Raw genomic sequence first — 21633 nt, 5'->3', positions numbered from 1 at the left:
CCCTGGTTGTACAAAGCCTTGCTGACACCCTACACCCGAGGACAAAATGAGTATTGAAGCCTTAAGTCAGGAGTAACCTTTAAGTAAAGCCCAGCAGCTGTGCAGACAGAAAGCAGGGCATGTTAGTGGAAAACTTTTATTAGAAAAAATCCTTCAATAGACTATTTTGTTTCTTCTATTGTAAGAAACATTCCAGAGCTGAAATTCCCTAAGTTGGATAAAACAGGACAGTTGTATAAAAGTTACAAAACCTGTGCCTGGCCACATGTGCTCAAGGGCCTGCACATGTAGCAAAGAACTACATGGGAGTAGTTGGGTTCTCTAGAACCAGCTCCTAGAGCTCCGTGGCAGGTACTTGTGGCTGTGTGCATGCAGGTGCTGGAAGGAGCCTGGGAAAAATAGCACTTGGTTGAGCTGTTTGTGAGGCCACAGTGTTTTGTGTGACTTGTCCCGGAGAACTGGGTACAACCTGAGCTGGGATGGATTTCCCCCCTGCCTCCCACAGCCCTTGGATGAACCAAAATGTTCTCAGCCTAAATTGTGCTTTTAACACTCACAAAATGCTGGTTTGAGCTAGAAACTCAAAGCTTGACCTTTGCTGGCAGCAGCCCAATGTTAGCCAAAATCATTGGGAGAACTCCTGGGTTAAATGTGCCCTTTCCACCTCTCCCAACCTCCAAAGTCAGGTTAGTGCCAGTTGCAGCCTGACAGCGCCCAGAGGCTCTACCCAATACAAGCCCTATTTATAGGAAGTGCTAGAAGAACATTAACGTGAAAGGAAACTCAAACTTGGTATGAAGCTTGCTGGTGAAGGTGCTGCGGACATCTCCCCTCTGCTGCAGAGCTTAATCCGTCACTTCGCTGTAATAGTACTTCTGGGCAGCGTCCGTCATCTTCCAGTCGGCAGCTCGGAACTCAATAATCTCCAGCAGCAGGAGCTGGGACAGGGAGCTGAGCCCCTCCTGCAGGAGGAAACCATCCCGGAGGAGGGAGAAGAGCTCATCCATCCGCTGGGAGTTCATCTTCTCCAGCTGCTCGCCAATGCGGTGGAGCTGTAGGACCAAGCAGTCCACCTTCAGGAGGAAGAGATAAAGGGAATGGAGGGCAGTGGCACATCTGTAAAGGTTCCAATCAGTCACTTATGGACCAACTCATCCCATTCCCTCTGTTCTGGAGTTCCAAGGTGATGGTTCTGCTTCCCCAAAGTTGCTGTGAGCAACTGCAGCTACTTGCCACCACCTCCCAGTGCTGCAATGCTTCAGTACATCAGTGTGGCCGCTGCTTTTCCAGACGTCCAGCAATCGGGAATGCTGGAAAAGCAGCTGGTTCTATGAGAATGGGGGAATCATCTATGTTTTTCTCACATGATGGGACTGAACCTGTGTAGCACCAGACAATCCCTGCTTCCAGCTCTGCTGCTGGATCTACAGGGATGACATTTTGGCAATGGGGAGGAAAGCTGCCCCAAGGGAGGACGTGCAGCCTGGGCAAGGGAGTCAGAAGCAGCACCTCCATCCTGCTCCCTCCCGGGCTGCAAACCCTTCTTCCAGCACATCCCAGGAAGCAGCTCTCCCTCCTGCATCCCCCTGGGCTGTGCCTCAGCAGGACCCAGGCACACCAGCATCCCTCTTCCCTGCACTCACCTCTTCCTCCTTCCGCAGGCTGTCGGGCTGTGCCAGCCGGAACAGACAGTCATAAACAGGGTTCACTAGAGCCATCATGGGCATGTTGTTCACCTGCAAGGAGGCAGGAGCCATCGTCAGCTTGGGGGCAGAAAGGGGGGAGTCTGCAGCTATTCTATATAGCTGTCCCCTTACTGCTCTTCAAAGGAGAAGGGAGCAGCATTCAGTTGTGCTACTAAACTCTGTACTGGTGGGATTCCTGTAGGAGACCAGACACTTGAGTCTCCAGGAACCAGAGAAGCTGAACAAATGATGTGAAAAACACCTGTTTCTAAATGGAAGCAGGTAATCATGGGAAATGCACTTGTTGCAACAGCGTTTTCCTGCCTGCAGCTCTGCTTGCATCATATTTACATCTACTCCAAGCACACACACTGCAGCAACGGCTTGCAGACAAGCTCTGTCAGTACATGGGCTAGTAATTATATCAGCACCCACAGGTCCACCCAGGACTAAACCAGTTCAAATTTGGGACACATGGGAGCAGGCAAAACAGGGGCTTTCAAGCATCAGGTACAAAATGGGGAAGCTCAGACTTTGTGATTGCTCCTGCAGAGGGCTCTGCCTCTCCGAGCCTGTTTGCTTGCCCGTAGGTATCACAAGCTCCAGCAGCATCCTTGTGCTGAGAACCGGCTCTGGCTCCCACTGCTGAGCCATGGCCCTGGAGCTCCATTCAACACCCTCCACCACCCCAGCCCTGGCACCTCTGCACACCCAGGCCCCTCTGGCACCCCCAGGCAGCAGCAGCAGCAGCTCCTGCTCCTCACCCTCAGGTAGTCGAAGATGTTGCAGATGAAGGTGACGTAGCAGATCCAGGCCTGGAGCGAGCGGGTGCGCAGCTCCTCCCGGTCCTTGTACTCCTGCTGCAGCCGGTTCAGCAGGCTCCTCCTGAAGATGCTCTGCCCAACTTGTTTGCTCTCTGCCTGTGAGCCCACAAAGCAGGATGGAGGCATGAACTGGGGGTGTGAGAGGGGCAGGGGGATGCTGCTACTCAGGGGATGCAGGACCACACAGATACCCTCCTGTGACTGCCCCCAGAGGCAGGAAAGCTGCAGCCTGTGCTCACTGCTGCTCATCTGGATGCTGCCACAGCAAAGGGCAAGCAGCAGAAGAGCTGAGGGGTCATGGCACAGGGCTGGGGCAAAGCCTCTCCTGGCCCAGCCCAAAGCCCAGACACGAGGAGCTCTCACCTGGATGATGGTGTAGCAGATGCGCCCTGCTTCCTTGCTGAATACACGGTCTTTGAGGGACTGGTCCACTATAATATTGGCCACTTTCTCCAGGTCCACGTTGCTGGGGTCTGCAAAGAGGAGAAGCACTGTTAGGAGCCAGCACCCTTCGTGTCCTGCTTGGAGTACCTAGAAAGCAATCAAGGTCAGTGTGGGGCCTGGTACAACCATGTTGTATGGTGCAAAACCTCATGCTTGCTCCCACATCAAGAGTCCCAGTCCCTTCTCACACACCGGCTGCTTTGGAGACACCAGCTCCAGTGGTACATGGTCCTCCCAGGCTGGAGACACAGCCATCACAATGGGAAAGTGATGGAGAACGCAGATAATACTGGAAGCAAGTTGATCTGAATGTGAAATCCCAACACTGCTTCAAAGCTGGGTTAGTGAGAGCAAGATGGGCAAACTCCTGCAGGGCTTTGAACAGAGATGTGACCAGTGAGCAGGAGACCCCATGCGCTGGGAGGAGGAGATGACCCCACATCATGGAGGGACAGTGAACAGGAACAGGGTGCAGGAGAGGGATGAGAGGCCAGGCCCGGGCAGAGATGCTAGGTTAGGGCAGGAGAGGGGGTACCCTGAAATCAGACAGAACCCCATTGATGAGAACCAGGAGCTGAGTTTGAACAGCAGCACCGTTAAACACTGGGGAGAAGGTGAGAGGGGGTAAAAAGAGGGGGGAGCAAAGACCTTCCTGGAGAAGATTCACCAACAGGACCCAGTCAGGGATGAACAGTGTTTGTGGAACAGCTCTTCTACACTGAACGCTGGGTGTTCCTTACAGGGGTCCAGCCTCACGTGCCTGCCAAGCTGCAGCAGAGGAGCAAGTACAAAGCCTGCTGACCTTTGAGGGCTGTTTTCAGCAGCTTCTGCGTCTCGGCATCAAATGACTGTATTTTATACTCTTCTTTGCCTGTTTCCCCCATGACTGGCTTCCTCCAAGGGCAAGAGTCAGGGCAGTGGATGGGCTAGTGTCAGTCCCTGGGGAAAGAACACACACATCATAACTGGACAGAGGCAGACCTTCACCCAGCCATTGGCAAATCCCATCTGGTGGTGTGTGCTGGTGCACAGGCTGTTATCGTGACAGCTCCCACCAGCCCTGTATCTGAGCAAAGCCTTGCTCCACATGCTTTTAAGCCTTGTTTCCTATGATAGGACTTAATCTTCAGAGCCTTTATGTTCTTCTGATACGAAACCTGTTGCAGCCTGTTGATCTGCAGGTTCACAGTGCACAGCACACCAAGGCAGCCCCAAAATACACCTATCTCACCTCAGAAGGCTTTATCACAGGGACCCACACACAGGAGCACCCAGTGCAGCCGCTCCCCGTGCCTTTAACACGCCAGCTAAGCTGGTGTCACACAAAAGCCTGGGAGGAATCAAACCCAGCACCCAAGCACCCAGAGCAGCCCCTGCACCATAACCAGGCTCCCTCATCGAGACACAGCATGCTCTGCAACCAAATCCCCACCAGCTCCTATCCCATCCCACTGCAGCCAAGCACAGCTCTCTGCACGACCAGCGCTGCTCCTAAAGAGCCTCCAGATTAATTTGCTGCTGCTTTGTGATACACTAAACACAGCACAGAGTCATGGCACAGAGAAGAAGGGCTTCTCTAACACACACACACATACAAGATGATCTGCTCAACACAAACGGCTGGGCTGGCCAGACCCACAGCACACACATGGGGAGGGCACTCGGCCAAACGGGTTTTGCCAGCTTGAAATTCCTCTGCTGTTACTCATCCCTCACTGCAAATAGGTCCTGACAGGGATTAAAGCCAAAGAGCCCATCGCCCTTTGGAGGCATGGGACACACAGACACAGTACTCGGAGCACAGAGCAGTAGGTAGAGGCTCTGCCCTCCTCTCCTGCCCCGTGGGGTGACAACTGCCAACGCTGCTCCCACAGCCAAAGCTGCCACCTACACAGGGTTACCTGCGGGACCAGCACTGAGGTCTCTTTCCCAGATGGATTCACAGGCAGCTGTGCCCTCCGTGCCATGCCTGGATGACAAACACCTTCCATCCGGCCTCTCCAGCCCCGTGTCCCAGCAGCAGCATCGCTGTGCTGAAGGAACCTGGTGACAGCTCAGCGCCGCACACAGCGAAGCCGAAGCGCCCGAGCCTGTCCAGCAGCGTCTGTCACCACCGCCCAGCGCCGCTCCCAGAGCATCCCCGCAGCTCCCCCGGGTTGGGCATGGCTGCTTAGAGCTGCTGTGCCAAACAACCCTGCCCTGAGTGCAAACCAGCCAGGACCACCGTGTCTGAAGGGCTGGTGGCGGTCGGTGACTCCAGGCACAGCATCACCCGTGGGTACCAACTACTCCAGTGGTCCCCACTAGACGAGCTATCCTGGGGACCTATGTGGCTGGGGCTGGTGTCCTCGACTGGCTGCATCCCAGAGCATCAATCCCGGCGGGAAGGGCAGGACGCGCTGTGGCCACCACAAGCAAGAGCAGCGAAGTCTCCTCCGAGGGGCACAACCACCCCGGGGACCCCCGTCCCATCCCCACCGATGGAACCCGCAGCACCGAGACCCCTCTGTGCCCGGGTACCCCCCCGCCGCCGCCTCGCCCCAGCCCCGCGGCCAGGGCAGGGCGGGGGGAGCCGTGCCCAGCGCCACCGACCTGCCGGGCCGCCCCGCTGGCTCCTCCGGCCGCGGGCGCATCGCCGGAGCGCCCCGGGCCCCGCCGCGGCCCCGGTTTCCTCTTAGGTCATTTCCTCGCCCGAGCCGGGGGAGGGCCGGGCCGGGCCGGGCCGGGAGAGCCGCGGCCGCCGCCGCAGCGCCACCGCCTGCGAGCTCCGGGGCACCGCGGCTCCCCCGGCCGCACTTACCGCTCCGTCCCGGTCCCACGTCGGGAGCACCGCCGGGGCCCCCGCCGCTGCCGCTGTCCCGCTGCGAGCCGCGGTCAATCCGCTCCCCCCGGCCGTGGAAAAACACATAGGGAAAATACGAGGGGAGAGGCGTTAAAGCAACTCACTGCAACGGGAGCATCCTCATCGCTCAACTCCCAGCTGTGTCACCTCCTCAAGGGGGAAGGCTCGGCAGCACTTAGACAGGAGCAGAGCAGCCAGAACAGCTCAGGAAACCAGAATGAGTGGTTTGGGAACTTTCCGGCTCGGTACAGACCAAGCCAGGACTCATCCACCAAGGTGTGGGGCTCCCACTTGACCCTCTGGGGCACAGCGGTGGGACTGGGCTGGAGACCCCCCTCCACTGATCCCCCTGGGTGCAGCTATACCCAAAGCATCACCCCATATCACAGACGGGATGAGATGACTCCCAGGAGCCAGTGATGGCGGGGGGGGGGGGGGAACCAGACCCTGCTACTGCCCCATACCCTGGCCTGGCTGTCCTCCCCCAGGGCAGGAGGGGGGCACAGCGATCCCATGGGATCCAGGTGAATATTCATACTAGGAGGGAAGGAATAAAGGAACTGCAGCCAGACAGGAGCATAACAAAGTATTTAATGTACCTTGTCTTACAGGTAGCACACCTTGTGCTCAGACACCTTCCAACAGCAGCTGCAACAGATCCACTCAGGAAACACAATGAAACACCTCAGACAATCCAACTACATCACATGAGAAACTTAAACCCAAACTAAGAACAATCTATTCCGAGCCTGTCAAACATCCGTTTCTTTTCACAAACCACACTCTGGAGAAGCATTCCAAGAACAGTGCGCCAGGACTCAGTGTTGGAGGGCACTGTGTCCATCACAGAACTTGTGTGTTCACGTCCTCCTCCCTGAGGCCAGCTAAGAGCAACAACGACAGCACAGCTTGGCTTTCCCTGCTGAAGTCTTTTTGGATGTTCTGATGGTACAAGGCACTATTAGAAAGCTAACACAACTGCAGGCAACACAGATGCCCCTGACAGGATGACATCAGAGGGAAATCCGAGCCATCCCAATGAGAAAAACCTGGCACAGATTGACAAGACTGACAGGGAGTCACTCACCGTGTGGAGTATCTGAGAGCAGATCTGTCCCCCACAGCAGAGAACAAGGTGACTGCAGATCTCTCCTGTCTCCTGCTCCTCAAATCCAATGAAACTTGGCTTCAATCAGCATCACAAGTAAGACCTGTCCTCCTAGTGCTAAACTGGTCATTCCCAAAGAGAAAACAAGCCAGGCTGTGTGCTGAAGCAACTGACCAGGAGTATATCTTCCACAGACTGGCACAGCTTCAACTCCACCTGTGCCATCTGCTGGATGGAAGCAAGTGTATTTAATGCAGTGGAGGAAAAAACTATCCCAGGAGAAGCTGCTCTGTACCTTCCACTGCTGCTCTCCCTGCAGAGCAACCAAGTTACATGCCCCTAGAGCTGCATCACCTTAAGCTCCACAGCACACTCAAGGAGCACTGTCTCAGCAGTCTTCTGTTTTTATTCTTTACCCCTATGACAACCAAAGGAACTTCCCCCCCGCCCTTCCAGAGGCCGCAATTCCCACTGCTGAGGCCTCACCAGTTTCCCCCTATTTTGTGCAGTTTAGGAGCAGCCCTTTGATATAAAGTGAAAACCAAAGAGTCTTGTAAGGTTTACACAGGATGGATGAGGCCTGATTTCCTATGGGAACCTAAGAGAGCACAGAAACCTGCTGTGGCCAGTCCTGTCCCTGCTACTCATGACAGCATTCCTCTGTACCAGCAGCCAAAAGCCTAACAATCCCAACCTGCTTGACCCTGCTTCACAATGAGACGTTTCTCTCATTGGAAGGATGGCATGAGGGTAAGCCCATCACTGGCTGTGATGTCTTTCCAAGAACAAGAAATGAACAAGAAACAAAGGCAAAACATAGTTAAGAAGATTTGGGGGGAATCTCAGCTTAAATAACACAGGAAAATGCCACTCAGATTGAGGCACTTTGAGACAATTTACTCCACATTCTTTGTCTTATCTCCAAAAAGCAAAACTATGCATTTTTGGAGTAAATGCAGCTAATACTCCCTCTTTAAGGCTCCTGTATGAGCCTCCTGCCTGCCACCACCACTGCTCAGTGGATTTAATTTTAAATAGTTCTCAAAGTCACCTGTAAACAGCCACTTCACACTCCAAGATCTCAAACCACAGCAGACACCAAGTTACTTGGCTTGAGTTTGCAAGGAATCTCTCTGGATACCTCAGATACCAGTGAAACAGCTGCTCTTCGGAACCAGCCCCTCACAATAGCACAGGATAAGGGAGCAATGCGGATATGCTCAAAATTGCCAGAAGTTGCATCAGCAGAATGGAATTGGTCACGCTGGAATGTGGCCAACATCCAGGATTAACACCTTGGATACTGCAAAAGAGCCATGGGAAGCTCTGCCTGAAGAGCTACCAAACCATCCTCTAAATAATAGCGGTGCTCTGCCCCATCCACCACTCACCAGATGACGGACAGGCTTTTGTATCACAGCAGCTCTTCCTCAGAGCCTGCCTTCCCTAACTGGTCCAACCACACCCTGCTCAGCCTGGAAAAACAGTAAAAAGAGGAGGAAGAAAGCAATTTCCCTCTTTTCCCTGTTACGTAAATCAGAGCTGCCGGGTCGCTGTTTTGTTGGGTTTTTAAAGCATCCCTAAAACCTTTGAAACTGCAGAACATCACTTCTCCAGCTCTAATTCCATCACCCTTTCCTTGTCAAACACCATGCTGAGCCAAGCAATTTCCATCTGATGCTCAGTCCTTTCACCTCAGCTTAGCTTGTCAAAACACGTTCATCTATTAGCACCACAGCAGGAGTGAGATCCAGAAAGGTTTTGAGCAGATATACTTGCTGGAAACATTCAAAGGTGGCATTAAATAATAATAATAATAAAAGGTATTTACTAGTTCCCACAGGACTTTTCCTTCATTATTCCCACTTAGATTAAATATTTCTAGATCTCTATACAGCATTTGGTTACTCACTGCATTGAAGCAAAGAACCCTAAAGAATAGGGCTTGTGCGTTGAATTCCCTTAGAGAGGGGTTCTTAATCTGCAGATTGAGTTGCAAAAGTGTGACTGAGGCATTGCAGAACCCCAAGAGATGTGTGGCAAGATGTGCAAGAAGAGAAATGGGCACTTTGGATACAATCAAGCTCATCAGAGTTAAAGGAAGAGCAAGTTTGGGTGTGATCCACCAGAAGATGCTGTGTTTCAGGTGGTTGATTCAAGTCGTAAGCAAGAAGCAGCAGCAGCTGGCAGCAAAGAAAACTGAGGTTCTGTGACATTAACAAGGTTTGAATTGATTTTACAACAGCAGCACAGAGCTGCCTGTGCTACACCAAGAAAGAACATGGTGCAAACAGCAGGCCAGAGAGAAAGGAAACACAGCTGTGCGGATGCAGCCATAGGAAGTGGTGTTAGGTTGGATAAGCAGCACCAGCTACACCAGGATCCCAATCTGTGATCCAGGGCAAGCACAGGAATACACCTGCTTCAGCAGGTGCCTCTTCACAGCAGGTAGTTTTCTGCTTGGTTCCCCCCTCTCCCCACTTAAAGCGTGCTGATATTAGAGGAGACAGGGGAAAAAAGTGCTCAGTTGAACAGCTTCCAGCAAAGCAGTTCAGAGTCTTCAGCAGAACTGCAGCCGCCTTCTCCTTCTGCTTGGTCCCAGGAGGGGATTTCCTACAGGCTGATGGAACTTTGGGAACTCTGACGTTCCCAATATGCTCATGACAGAGCAAAGCCCATCAGTTTGCCCTCCTCTAGGAGGGCACCAGGTAGCCACAGACATGCCCCTTTCAGCGTTCCTTCCTTGCAATGCTATCGGCAGTCTTCAAGGAACACAGGAGGCTGCAGAACAGCTCATACCAGAAGAAGGTAAGGCCAGTGGAGACAGCAGCCTTCAGCAAGCTGGGTGAGAGGCCCTTAAAGAATCCACCCGGGCCCTCCTCTCGCATGATCTGCCTTATGCAGTCCAGGAGACCGCTGTACACCCGCACCTGGGAGAGAGATGGCAAAAGGGTTAAATAAGGAAACTCCAGGACAATTTTACCTGGAAAAGAACATCAAGATCCCCAAATATCCCACAAAAACGGGATGTTTTTCTGCTATTATAATGAAATGCCTTTCTGGCTATTATAATGAAATGAATTGAGAGCCAGTTTGTAGCAAGTGGGCTGGAGGAAAGCCACTTATTTTGCATCAGCAATGGCTTATGCAGATCATTCTAATTGAGTGGCCCTAAAATCTTCATGCTGCAACCACACGTATTATTCATGGTACAAGTTTATGCAGTGGTTATTTCAGATTCTGCTGCTGTTTTCCATCCCCTTCACTCTCTAAAAAGGGATTTTTCCAGTTTCCTGACAGAAAGAAAACACAAGCCTCAAAAATAGCCATCTGCATGTCATCGTGTCCCAGGGAAGTTTTAACATCCTGTGACACAGCAGTGCTGAGAACAACTTCTGAACCTCACTGGAAAAGCATCCAATGCAATGGGTTAAGACTTCAAGTTCTTATCTCTGAGTTTCTTGAGGTACAGACTGATTTACTTCTCAGATCCAAGGAATCTGAAGGAAAAAAAGACATTTTCCACATGTCATGTAAAGAAAGAGAGAGTTACTTGAAGGATCTTTATTTGTCTTACAGCGTTATTTCAAGGTGAAATACACTGTAAGACAAATAGGGCACAGAGGAAGGTGCTAAAGAACACCAGAGGTATTTAATTTGCTTTGAATTTCAGGATGCTCTGGTACATAAGACATATGCTGAACACTTGGTGCCTATTCCTTGTGTCAAAATATTAACTGCAGAAGAGGATCCTGACAGACAGGCGATCCCAGCGTAAAGCCAGTGTCATCCTCTGCTAGGAATGCGGTCCTGAATCAGAACTACCAAGCTGCAACTAGAAACTAAGTATATCAAACCCCTGTTTCCTGCTTCAATCATCCCCAGCTTCAAGACAACCAACAGATGGAGATGGCCAAGAACAAGTTCACCAGGAGCTCCTAACCCAAATACACAAGAGGTACCGCTGGTGAATCATCACTGGTGGACTGGCCCTGGATTGTCTCGCAAATCCATACTCCTAAAAATCATGGAATTCCAACATTTTTCACCTGCCCAAAGGCTGCCCGGGCCTGCTCAAAGCCACGCACTTGCAGTCGCTTCTTGAACAAGTCGAAGGGGTAAGTGAGGGTTTTGCTGATGATTCCAGCACAGCTGCCACAAACAAGGTTTTTAATGTTGCCTGAGAAGCAGAAAGGGGAAATAGGAGGGGAAAAAAGGATTAGCAGGGAGTATGCATTAAAGATCATGAGACTTCAGTTAAAGATCACTTTGCACAAGAACGTCAAAAAGGCCCTTTTTGTGGGCCACAGTTTGGGCCACAGAACCTCAATCTCCATCTCTACATCTGGCATGCAATGTCCTCTGGGGCCAGAGGGTAACAGCTCGTCTTGGTTCATTGCACTCATCTTGTTTTGCTCTGCCAAGTGGCTTAGCACAAAAAACCCCAGTCACCAGAGAACCTGCCACTAGTGGATGGAGTTTTCCTGCCCCCAGTAAAAGCCCAGTCACTGGAAATCTTGAAGTCCTGACTGCTCTGACTTATTCTGGACTGGAGTAAGTCACAAGCTGGCATTGCCTGATGAGTTCAGAGGCTTGTTAGAAATGAGTTCTGGGGCATGAGACTTCTTCCTGACAAACCTGAGTTCTCCGCACAAAACCACCATCAGCCTCTGCATTCTAAAACTAAACATGCAGACATGATCATGGAAAGTCTAGATCCTCTACTGAAGAGATTCCATCCAGGAATAAGAACATGCTGATTCTGCATACACTCTTTCTCAAAGAGGCACCAGTATCTAAAACTGTCACGGTGAAAGGTGGCATCAGGATGAGGTTCTCTTATAATGGAGCTAGGAAGCATCATAAAGATACCAGCTCATGAGCTTGGCAGTTTTAAATGAGGCTGAACGAATCCTCTTCTGGAACAGCTGGGCTGGAAACTCAGGCAGATTTCCTGAGGAAATCCAGGAGTCCCACCCCCACAGCACTAAAGGAACAGAGGAATTGAATGGAAACTAATGGAACAGACACGTTACTGTCTTCCCACAGGATTAGTAATGTGACACAGCTCGAGGAGGAGTATCTGAGTCTGGGACACTTCACTTTCCCATCCATCCACATTTCCATCACCGTTATTCCATAACAGGAGCTGTCTGTAAACTTCACCGTACTTACTTTTGCACTATCTGTGCAGGGGTAAGAATGAGAGATGGGAAACTGAGACACTTTTGCATTGAAAAGGTTGACAGGACAGAAAACCGAGCTTATGTCAGTCTCCCAAAGTAGCATTCATCCTTTCTCTCCCCCCCACATCAGACATCACTGTCCCAGGTGCCTACCTCCTTTCTTTCCTTCAGCTGGAATCACCCATTCAGAAAACTGTTGCAGGATGTTGTAGAAGGAAAACTGGAGACCAGCATTTGGGAAGACAGCAATGATTGTGGGGTTCAAACCTCTATAGAACGTCCGAGGTCCTTCTGTCTGGTACATCGTGACCACTGCGTGGCGAAGGTTTTGGTAGATCTAGGCAAGAAAGAAGAGGCTGATTCTCCGACGGAAAAGGCTTAAAACAACAAACCAAGGGGCAGGTTATTTCCCAGTGCCCAAATTACAATTGACTTTCAGCACAAAGCAATGAACAAAGTGATTTTGCACATCACACGGTATTCTCAGCTCAGCCCTTGTGACGCTTATAAGCTGACAACCTAAACCTGCCTCTGGGCTACCAGAGACTAACTTAATGATCCTTAGCTTTGCACTGGGCTGACATTGTATTCCACATGCAAGTTGTGCTGAGGGGAAGAAACAAGGCACAGAGCTGAGGCCAGAGACCACTTGCCTCAAAGACAAGATTATTTTTCTCTTGACAGCTCTGCTTGCTCCTGCAACAGAATTCATGTGATATGTATTGTGAATCTACTGCAGGCTAATGGCTCTGATACAAACACATATAAATCTAGTTCTTACAGATCTAATTAGCATGGAGACCAATTCTTGCATAAACAAGAACATGAAATCCAAGTGAAAGGTGACTGGTTTCAGGTATCCTCCCCATCATTATCTAAACATGACCCTGTGCAAGTAGAAAGTTTCAAAACCTCAATGTTCAACAGACCAAAGAGTGCATTTATAAACGGCCAACAGGGCAGATGAAAATGGACTTATCCTGGTAAGGCCAGTTTCTCCTTTCTGCATCATTTGTGAGGAGTCAAACACAAATGAGGAGCAGCAAAACATAATTAAGAAATCTGCGTCAACAGCACAGAGGATAACTTGGCAACAGTGCAAACACTGCCCAGTAACAGCACCGGCTCCTTTATGCTAACCCTTGGGGCCGTTACGTACTTTTCAAACCTCCTATTTTCCACACATGGAATATTGCTACTGCTACAGAAGGCAGTCCCAAACACACACAGATCCCTAAGCCATACCTTAGGCTCACCCTGAGCAGCTAAGCGGGTTCGTAGCGTGTCAAGAGGCTGCACTGCAACCGTGGCTGTGCAGGCAGACAGCCCACCGCAGGTGAAGTGCACCAAAGAGTCGCGGGCGTCGTAGGAGGTGACGTTGTGCGCCAGTTGCGTCATGTTCTCAAACACCATGAACTGCCAGGCACAAGCACACACAGGTCAAGGAGTCAACGCTTATCGGTGACAAGCATCTCCCACTCCTCTCTCATTTCACCCAGAGAGCTCCACCCACCCGCTGTAACAACCTTCTCCCTCTTGTCCTTCAAAAGTCCTTCCCAACTTGCATGCTGAGCATGTGTGTGCTCAAAGAATAAGGTGTAAAAACCACTCAGCAGCACACGGAATGCTCAGCACAGTCTGTGCTCTGACACTTGTGCTAACTCTTGCAGTTAGTACTGCGAAAAGCTCATTTCAGTGCTCTGTGTATCCTAAAGTGTTTGTTATATTACAGATACACTGGGCATTCCTCTTTCAACCACTGCTCACAAAACATGTTGGTAGTAGTTACAAATTAAGCATAACAATGCAGTGTAAAACACCATCATCAGCCTAAATTCTTCCTTACAAGCTGTTAGGGAGACATGAACAAAAGCAAAACCACTACACAGGTCTGGAACATGAATGGATACGCCAAGTGTCAGGAACAAATGGGGTTATCTGTGAGAGCAGATACAGACAGAACTCGGTCTGCTCTGTCTGTGCTCCAGCTTCAGCAAGCTCAGGAATTACCCACCAGCAAGATGCAGCTGCACGTTTACATCAGTACAGTGCAACCCTGGAGTTTCCTGCATCTGCGCATGCAGCCAGCCTGAAGAGGAGCAAAGTCAAGTCCTGCGTATGTGCACTGGGCCCAGGGGACGGCTGGTCACCTCACCTGAACTGCTCCGTAGCCAACTGAAAGCAGCTGAGCAGGAACATGGCCCTTCCAGAAGGCGACCAAGCCCTCTTCGCGGAAGATGCGCCGCGCAGCCTGCAGGATGCCGTAGTACTTCGCGCCCGGGTTTTTGGAGGAGAGCTGCTCGATCTGAAGCTGGAGGAGAACACAGAGAAGGTTTGCCCTAATTCCACACCACGTCTCAACAAGTTCAAGTGTCGCCTTTGGGAATTCACAGCCCCGAGAGCCAAGCAATGCCCTCCCATGGACTCACACCTAGAAATCACAGAATCACAGAATCCCAAGGGTTGGAAGGGACCTCAAAAGATCATCTAGTCCAACCCCCCTGCAAGAGCAGGGTAACCTACAGTACATCACACAGGAACTTGTCCAGGCGGGCCTTGAATATCTCCAGTGTAGGAGACTCCACAACCCCCCTGGGCAACCTGTTCCAGTGCTCTGTCACTCTTACAGTAAAGAAGTTCTTCCTGATGTTAACGTGGAACTTCCTATGCTCCAGTTTACACCCATTGTCCCTTGTCCTGTCACTGGATATCACTGAAAAAAGCCTAGCTCCATCATCCTGACACCCACCCTTTACATATTTGTAAACATTGATGAGGTCACCCCTCAGTCTCCTCTTCTCCAAGCTAAAGAGACCCAGCTCCCTCAGCCTCTCCTCATAAGGGAGATGTTCCACTCCCTTAATCATCTTTGTGGCTCTGCGCTGGACTCCTTCAAGCAATTCCCTGTCCTTCTTGAACAGAGGGGCCCAGCTGACTGGGATGTGGTTTATGCAGGGCTCTAAAAGAATAAAGCCACACGGGCAACACAAGATAATCAGCAGGGATGATGGTGAAACCCAGTTAGATAGCGAAGATGATTCATTCATAAAGACAGAGAAAGAAAAACTCTAAAAGCCACAAGGTCCCATTCAAACACTCCAGTTAAGTTATATAAATAGAAGTAGTGGACACAGGATAGCCCTGCTACCTTGCACAACCTGTACAGCACGAGGTGAGGGCTGAGGAGCAGCTCCAGCGCTCTCTGGTTGCACAAGTGACCTATTCGCCCAGGCCATGCCCTGTAACGGGCCCTTTCACCCCGAGCACGCCGTGAGGACCCTACCTGGAACCGGATCTTGATGACATCCAAGGGACTGATAAGGAGCCGGGTGACGAAGCCAGATGCTGACCCTGCTGCAGCCGCTTCCGCCGTGGAGACGCACCTGGAGCCGGGGTCATAGCCGACCATGCCTGCCTGGAGCCCCCGCAGCCTGGCCGGGAGACAGGCTCCGTCCCACAGCCTCACCCCCTCACGCAGCCCCCATCCAAAGCCCCCCCGGTCCCTCCCAACCCCTCGGCCCACGCTGAGCCCCGCAGCACGCTCCGGACGGGAGCACGGAGCCGAACCCCGGGCGGGGTCCCCGGCCGCAGCCCGCCCTCAGCCCAGGGCCCGCCTGGGCGCCTCAGCCGCCCGGCGCCGCACTGCGCCTGCGCGCCGCGGGGGCTGCTGGGACGTGTAGTCCTGCGGTGGCAAAATGGCGGGCGGGGGCTTGGGGCAGAGGCCCCCGCTGCCATGGGCGGGCGGATGGCGTTGGGATGGACCGGGATTTAGGCGTTTCCTGCAGCACAGCGCCTGCCACACACCACAGAGCCTGAGGGGAAGGGGACGCACCACGGAGACAGGACACGCCTTGTTCCTAGTGGTTCTTCTCCGTGGTTGTAGCCTTGTTCCACAGTCACATACAGGAACAAGTGTTTTCCTTCCCTCGTTAAAGTGGAAGGGAAGAAAGGGTTTCCATGCTCTTCAGTAGGTGCCAAGCTATAAACAGCACGGTTCTGATCCACCCTGTCCTGCTGCAGCCTTCGAAGAAAACCCAGAGCTCCAAACCACATCATTTCTGTATTGTCTTGCCTGAAAAATAAACTTGTGATAACAAAATCCAGGCATTTCCACCACAAACTCCTTGACTGTATTTGTATTTGAGCATAATAACTAAAAACAACTGTTCAAAACCAAGGCAAACCCCCAACTGGGCCTTTTCCTAGTGTGCATTAGACTGCAAAACGGACCGGCACTCAGGCCATGAGCAAAGGCTGACCCGCAGCGCTGCCGCACACCCTGGTCACGCACCCGGGCAGTTCTCCTTCAGCAACAAAGGGAAAAGGACCTGCAAGGCACTGATGGAGCAGGGCAAAAGCTCACGAGCGGTCTGAGCCATGGCAATGTTGTGCGCCCATCATCCCCTCGGCAAGGTGCTCCAGAGACAGCTGGTGTGCCTCCTTACCACAGGGCAGTCTGTACCGCAAAGCACTCGAGCTGTTGGGTAAAAAGAGTAGAGAAAAGCAAAGGGAAATACTGCAGTGCCGCCCGCCCGCTCAGCTGATGCATGGTCTTTGGTCCTTGCACCAACATCCTCATTCAAATCATCACAGACTGGTTTGGGTTGAAGGGACCTCAAAGCTCATCCAGCTCCAACCCCTGCCACAGGCAGGGACCCCTTCCACTGGAGCAGCTTGCTCCAAGCCCTTGTGTCCAACCTGGCCTTGAGCACTGCCAGGGATGGGGCAGCCACAGCTTCCCTGGGCACCCTGTGCCAAGCCTCACCTTTCCCCCCTCCTCACTGTTCATAATGCCACATGGCAAGTGATGTAGCTCTGTGCTGACATAGCTTGAAAGAGGAATGAATTCAGCCACGCACGCCGAGACAGAACTACCATGCTCCAGAGGGTGCGTACTTCAGGCCAGAACACACCTTACAGCTTCCTCCCACAGCAATTCAGTATCCTATAGGATATAACATATACGTTAGCTCCATCAATCGTATTTTGGTCAGTGAACTGAAATAACAGACAGATGCTCAAGTGAAGAATTCAATGTATATTTATTATTCACAGTTAATTACTATCTACCAAATGCTGCTGCAGAGTTAAAGGATTAAGTACATAGGCCTTTTTTTTTTTATTTAAACACTGATTTTTTTTTTCTTTTAATATATATACACACACAAGACATATGTCTGCAAGGCTGCATGATATACACCAATTCCAAAATAAGGAAACAATCAAATGGTCCAGGTGTAGAATGCCATAGATTCCTTTTCCAATCACTTTACAAAGAAGGAAGAAAGTGAGTGACAGCTAGCAAGGAGAGGGGGAGAAAGTAATAACTCTACAGGATAGCTCTCTCTTTCATCTGCTGGAAAATCAAGTGTAAGGCAGAGTCCATGTCAGGAAGAAAACGTCTGTAACACTTAGTACAAAAAAAGGCACCCTCCAACTCAAGATTGCCCATGCTCAGGCAGGGCAGGAGGAGATCTCTGCTGCAGGGTTTGGATTCGTTGGTGAGGTGAAGGGAGCCAAAAAGGCCGTCCAAAGAAAAAGTAATGCAACTGAACATTGGCACAGAGAGCAGTGGGGCTCCGTTGCTTTCCTTTCCGTCCAATTTAATGTCACACTGCTCTGGTGGAGGAGCAAATGGCCACAGAAAGCACCATTCTGGTGCGGGGCGGGGGGGTTACAGTCATCACACAGCCTGCTGTGAATGGGGAGAGGGACGGGGGGGTTGCTACTTCAACAGTAACACTGACCTGAGGAGGGAGGAGAAACTGGAGAGCAGTGATGCCAACCCCATGTTTCAAGAGCAACATGACTGCAAATATTCCCTATCCAGGCCAAAGAGACAGGCTGATTACATGCATCACGTAGAGACATTCACTAAGAGCATAAAGTTTTCTTTTCAAGCACTATTTCTTGAGGTTTCTCTGCATTATAAAGTTTTCCATCAAAGGAATGTACATTTTGTAGGACATCTCAGGGCTATTCTTCCTCAAATCCCCCCCCTTAACCCTCCCCTCCCCAGAATATTCTTCCTCATCTTCCCTGGTCATAACTTCCCCCCTTTCTCTTACTTATTTTGAGGCTTCTGGTTGCAGCTCCCCACCTCTCAGCAGCACAAGTTGCCACCTGAATGCCTTGATTTACTTTCCTTGGAAGAAGGGAAGTTCAACAGTTAAGACAAATCTCAAGATTAAAGCTCCATCTCTTGTTTGTAGATTCCTCTCAAGTGTGCATTGATAAAACCACCCTCCTTCACACCCCTCCCCCAAAAGTATTTATTTACACATAGGCAGGGGAAAAAAAAAAAAAAAAAAAAAAAGAAGTTCTGGACTGTCCTTTTAACTTAAAAAGAATAAAAAGAAAAGAAGGGAAAGGCACTATGGAAAAAAGTACAGAATGTGCTCAACCGTACACCTTTAAGGAAAGAACACAACAAAAGCGCTGTCAGCACAGCACGAACAGACCTCAGTTGTACGTTGGAGTTTCTCAAAGCAGCTCTGTGACTCCAAAGAAAAGAACAAAAAGCCACACAACTCTTCTCCCTTCCCCTGCTTGGAAGCTGCTGAGCTTCAGAAGAAAGTGCCAAAGGAGAAGAGACAATAAAACTTAGGATTAACACCTCATCTTTCCCAGGCAAGAAGAGCTGAATGTTGAAGGCAAAAGCAGAGACTGATGATTTTTGTTTTGTTTTAAAGGCAGGACTGTGGATTTGGTTCTTCTCTCATGTCCCTTCATGTCAAATGAAGACCGTTTGCAGAGAGAGAAAATACCAGCAGAGTTTCTCCCTTTTCCTTTAACTGCATGGCTAGGACTTTATATGGCATTAAAACTTCATGCACTGATGGACAGAGGTGGGGGGGGAGGGAAACAAGAAGAGTGGATGGAAGGGGGTAACCCAGGAGCAGCTGAGGAAATTTGTTATTTTCATTGTTTTCTCTCTCTTTCTCTCTCTTTTTGTTTGTTTTTTTTCTCTTTTTTAAGGATAACTTTTGGTGTGTAAGTTGAACGCTTCCCCCCCCAGCCCCTGAAGTTCCGTACTGAGTGAAGGAAGGTCACCTCCCGGTGAAAGGTGACTCGGGTTTTATCGCCGTGTGATTTTAGGTCACTGGCTGCAGTTAGGCTCTGTATGTGTATTTACTGCTTCTCTTGTTTCTTTAAATAATCTCTAATATTTATCTCTAGATGTTCCGGTTCACTGGGTTCACGTAGTTGCGTGGAAACATGCCCGTCTGTCCGTGGCAGGCTCCCTTCCACCAGTTGGGGTCAGAATTGTCAAGGACTTGGATAAAGTCTCCGCGACGGAAGCCCAGCTCTCCTTCCTCTTGGGGATCGAAATCAAACAGGGCCTGAACGTACGTCGGTTGCTGGAAGGGGAAAGGAAGAGAGACACAAAGTGAGAATCACCCACAGTGCTCGAAAAACCTGCTCCTTCAGGCAGGAGCTTAACATACACCAGGGTTAACAGTGAACATTTGGGCTGTTCCGTTTCCCTGCAAGCCAGCTTACAACATCTGTAACAAGAGGCTAAAAGAGGAAGGCATAGTCTATAGAAGACCTTAGAAAAAGTCAGGTTTCTGTGAAAGAGCAGAAATAAAGATAGCTGATGACTCGTTTTCCTAGTGTTTTCCAGTCTTCGTGACCTACTGTAAATCTGTATGTACTGCAATACAATAGTACTCTATTCATCCTGTGCTGACCAACTGACAGGTTGTACCTGTCTGATGTACCTACCACAGTGATACACAAAGCTTATCCTAAAAACTGGATGTTAGCCTTTAGATTTTCCTTAAAACTCTCCACTATCAATAAATCCTGTCACAAAGTGTTCTCCCTGGTCAACAAATACTTCAGTTCCTATGCAAAAGCTAATGGTTCATTTCAAATAAACCTGCATCCTTAAAATCATGAGGTTAGAAAGGTATCTCCATGGCTGTTGTTTTCAGCCAGCTGTTTGCTCATCAGCTGTTTATCGCTGACCCAACTGTGCAGAGCCAGATGTTAATTCAGACCAACTGTGGCAAAGGGTGTGCGTGGCACTCGGTGGGCAGCATGAATTCCACCCCCTTTTTTCTCAAGCTAGAACTAGAATGCTGCACATGGAAGCAAAAGGATATATTCAGAATTGACACAAGGTCCCATTACATGCAACGTAATGTTCTGACTGCCCTGGGAAATGGGACAAAACAAAGGGCTAGATATCCACAAGCTGCTCTGCTGGCACTTAGCAGTAGTTTTTGGTTCGTCTTAACACTGGCTAGATCCAAACCAGAAAGCTGGAGATGTTGCATATGCTGTAGCCACCTCTTCAGGAAAGACCAGGACCTTCACTGGCTATGGAGGGGTACAGTTCTACAGTACAGAACTATCCTTTCTTCCTATGCCCTAAACCAGGAGTAAACCCACTTTTAATTCACAGGAATAAGATGATCTTTCTGCAAGAGTATCCATAAGCATTTGGATAAGCCAACTGTTCAAGCAGCAACAATAACGCTTTGTCTGAACTGGAGACTAGGAAGTTCCAGGTAGGCTTTGCACAGGATCTAAAGGTTACACTCCCACAGACATGAAAACATCAGTCAGCTTCTTTCCATCCCTGTTCATTTACTCTTAAGTTGCAATCCCACTTCAGATTGTGGTTGCAATAGTTTAAACTCGCGCTCTACGATGACACTTCTCTTACCTGCGGCACCTGCTCAATGTCCCGGAGAAATATTTGCTGGTTCCTGGAGACAGATGTGGATCTGTGATAATCTACCAGCTCGTTCAAAGAATTGAACTTCACCACCCAGAGGAAATACTTGCCAGCCCCATCTCTTAGCACCTTGAAGTGCTGCACATCATTTCCAAACCTGAACAACACATAAAAACCACATTATTAGTCACCAATCCGGGATGTTACAGAGTTTAGAACGAAAATGTCCTTCCAGGACACAGTGAAACTGTCAGTGATGCTGATAACACAGATACCGATTGGTATCTGTAAAAAGACGTCTGAAAACCACTTGTCAGTTGTATTTTAAAGAAATCAGGGATCAGAGATAGACTCCAAATACTGAATTTATCTTGAAAACAATCCCGCAAGCTTCACGTATGCTTTCCTTGTAAGGACTTCAGTTTAAAACCAGCTTTTCAAACTATTCTGAATCTGCAGGACCTTGAGGTCTTTTTATGAAGGGTTTCTGCCTTCACAAAACACTCTTTATCCTGGCTGACATGCCCTATTTCACCTTTTTATTTAACCCTACATTGCCACAAAGCTGGCATCCCGGACATGTACTTCTTGATGTACTTAGGCTATCACCTGAGCTGCTGAAGACAGTGTGCAGAGGACTTTGCAGTACAAAGACAAGGCCACATTAAAGTAGCTGCACCATGGTGCCTTCCACTTCACAATCTCAGATACCACTTTCTGAAGTCAAACAGTACAAATGCTTCAGTTTAACTCTTCACACACAGCAATTTCACGACTGACTTGAGCCAGTTTAGGCTTGAGCTACTCTTGCTGTGGTCCTGGGCTTGTCTCTGTCTATCCGTCATGCAGCACCAC

The 21633-nt window shown here is 50.0% G+C and overlaps 3 protein-coding genes across 9 annotated transcripts in view; all 3 read right to left on the bottom strand.

The window, feature by feature from the left end:
* Nucleotides 1-122: 122 nt before the first annotated feature.
* On the bottom strand, nucleotides 123-6265 carry MIF4GD (MIF4G domain containing). 5 transcript variants are annotated; one of them, XM_065693428.1, is made up of 8 exons: nucleotides 5754-6265; nucleotides 4855-4986; nucleotides 3756-3892; nucleotides 3146-3328; nucleotides 2873-2982; nucleotides 2450-2605; nucleotides 1644-1736; nucleotides 123-1073 (listed from the first exon to the last, which is right to left on the bottom strand). In XM_065693428.1, exons 3-8 carry the CDS (start codon nucleotides 3835-3837, stop codon nucleotides 846-848), a joined length of 852 nt encoding a protein of 283 aa, XP_065549500.1. In that variant the 5' UTR covers nucleotides 3838-3892; nucleotides 4855-4986; nucleotides 5754-6265; the 3' UTR covers nucleotides 123-845. The 5 variants fall into 5 exon arrangements, with proteins under 5 accessions (XP_065549500.1, XP_065549499.1, XP_065549497.1 ...); XM_065693427.1 differs by lacking the exon at nucleotides 4855-4986; XM_065693425.1 differs by lacking the exons at nucleotides 4855-4986; nucleotides 5754-6265 and adding an exon at nucleotides 5546-5652.
* Nucleotides 6266-6366: 101 nt separating this feature from the next.
* Nucleotides 6367-15701, bottom strand: SLC25A19 (solute carrier family 25 member 19). Of its 2 annotated transcripts, none has more exons than XM_065693424.1 (6): nucleotides 15373-15701; nucleotides 14245-14400; nucleotides 13335-13505; nucleotides 12243-12426; nucleotides 10992-11083; nucleotides 6367-9833 (listed from the first exon to the last, which is right to left on the bottom strand). In XM_065693424.1, exons 1-6 carry the CDS (start codon nucleotides 15496-15498, stop codon nucleotides 9633-9635), a joined length of 930 nt encoding a protein of 309 aa, XP_065549496.1. In that variant the 5' UTR covers nucleotides 15499-15701; the 3' UTR covers nucleotides 6367-9632. The 2 variants fall into 2 exon arrangements, with proteins under 2 accessions (XP_065549496.1, XP_065549495.1); XM_065693423.1 differs by having other exon boundaries at nucleotides 10953-11083; nucleotides 15373-15700.
* Nucleotides 15702-17112: 1411 nt separating this feature from the next.
* GRB2 (growth factor receptor bound protein 2) overlaps nucleotides 17113-21633 on the bottom strand; it is a 60085-nt gene continuing 55564 nt past the window's right edge. For both annotated transcript variants that reach the window (XM_065693490.1, XM_065693489.1), the window contains 2 exons: nucleotides 20767-20935; nucleotides 17113-19450 (listed from right to left, as the gene is read on the bottom strand). In XM_065693490.1, coding sequence (XP_065549562.1) covers nucleotides 19265-19450; nucleotides 20767-20935 — 355 coding nt within the window. In that variant the 3' untranslated portion in view covers nucleotides 17113-19264. The remainder of the gene's footprint in view (nucleotides 19451-20766; nucleotides 20936-21633) is intronic.

Source organism: Lathamus discolor, chromosome 13 (genome assembly GCF_037157495.1).
Source record: "Lathamus discolor isolate bLatDis1 chromosome 13, bLatDis1.hap1, whole genome shotgun sequence".
Lineage (NCBI taxonomy): Eukaryota > Metazoa > Chordata > Aves > Psittaciformes > Psittacidae > Lathamus > Lathamus discolor.
Note: the sequence above shows the minus strand (reverse complement) of the source record. Positions and strands in the feature narration are given on the sequence as shown.

Bases quoted from the DNA above. Each gene is read 5' to 3' on its own strand.
- MIF4GD (XM_065693428.1), bottom strand. From the start codon at position 3,837: ATGGGGGAAACAGGCAAAGAAGAGTATAAAATACAGTCATTTGATGCC. The intron at 3,329-3,755 runs GTCAGCAGGCTT...CTCTGTTCAAAG, and splicing joins GCTGAAAACAGCCCTCAAAG to CCCTGCAGGAGTTTGCCCAT. The intron at 2,606-2,872 runs GTGAGAGCTCCT...GTGGGCTCACAG, and splicing joins TCTGCTACACCATCATCCAG to GCAGAGAGCAAACAAGTTGG.
- SLC25A19 (XM_065693423.1), bottom strand. From the start codon at position 15,498: ATGGTCGGCTATGACCCCGGCTCCAGGTGCGTCTCCACGGCGGAAGCG. The intron at 12,427-13,334 runs GTATGGCTTAGG...TTTCTTGCCTAG, and splicing joins CTGCTCAGGGTGAGCCTAAG to ATCTACCAAAACCTTCGCCA. The intron at 11,084-12,242 runs GTAGGCACCTGG...TCTGCTTCTCAG, and splicing joins AGCTGAAGGAAAGAAAGGAG to GCAACATTAAAAACCTTGTT.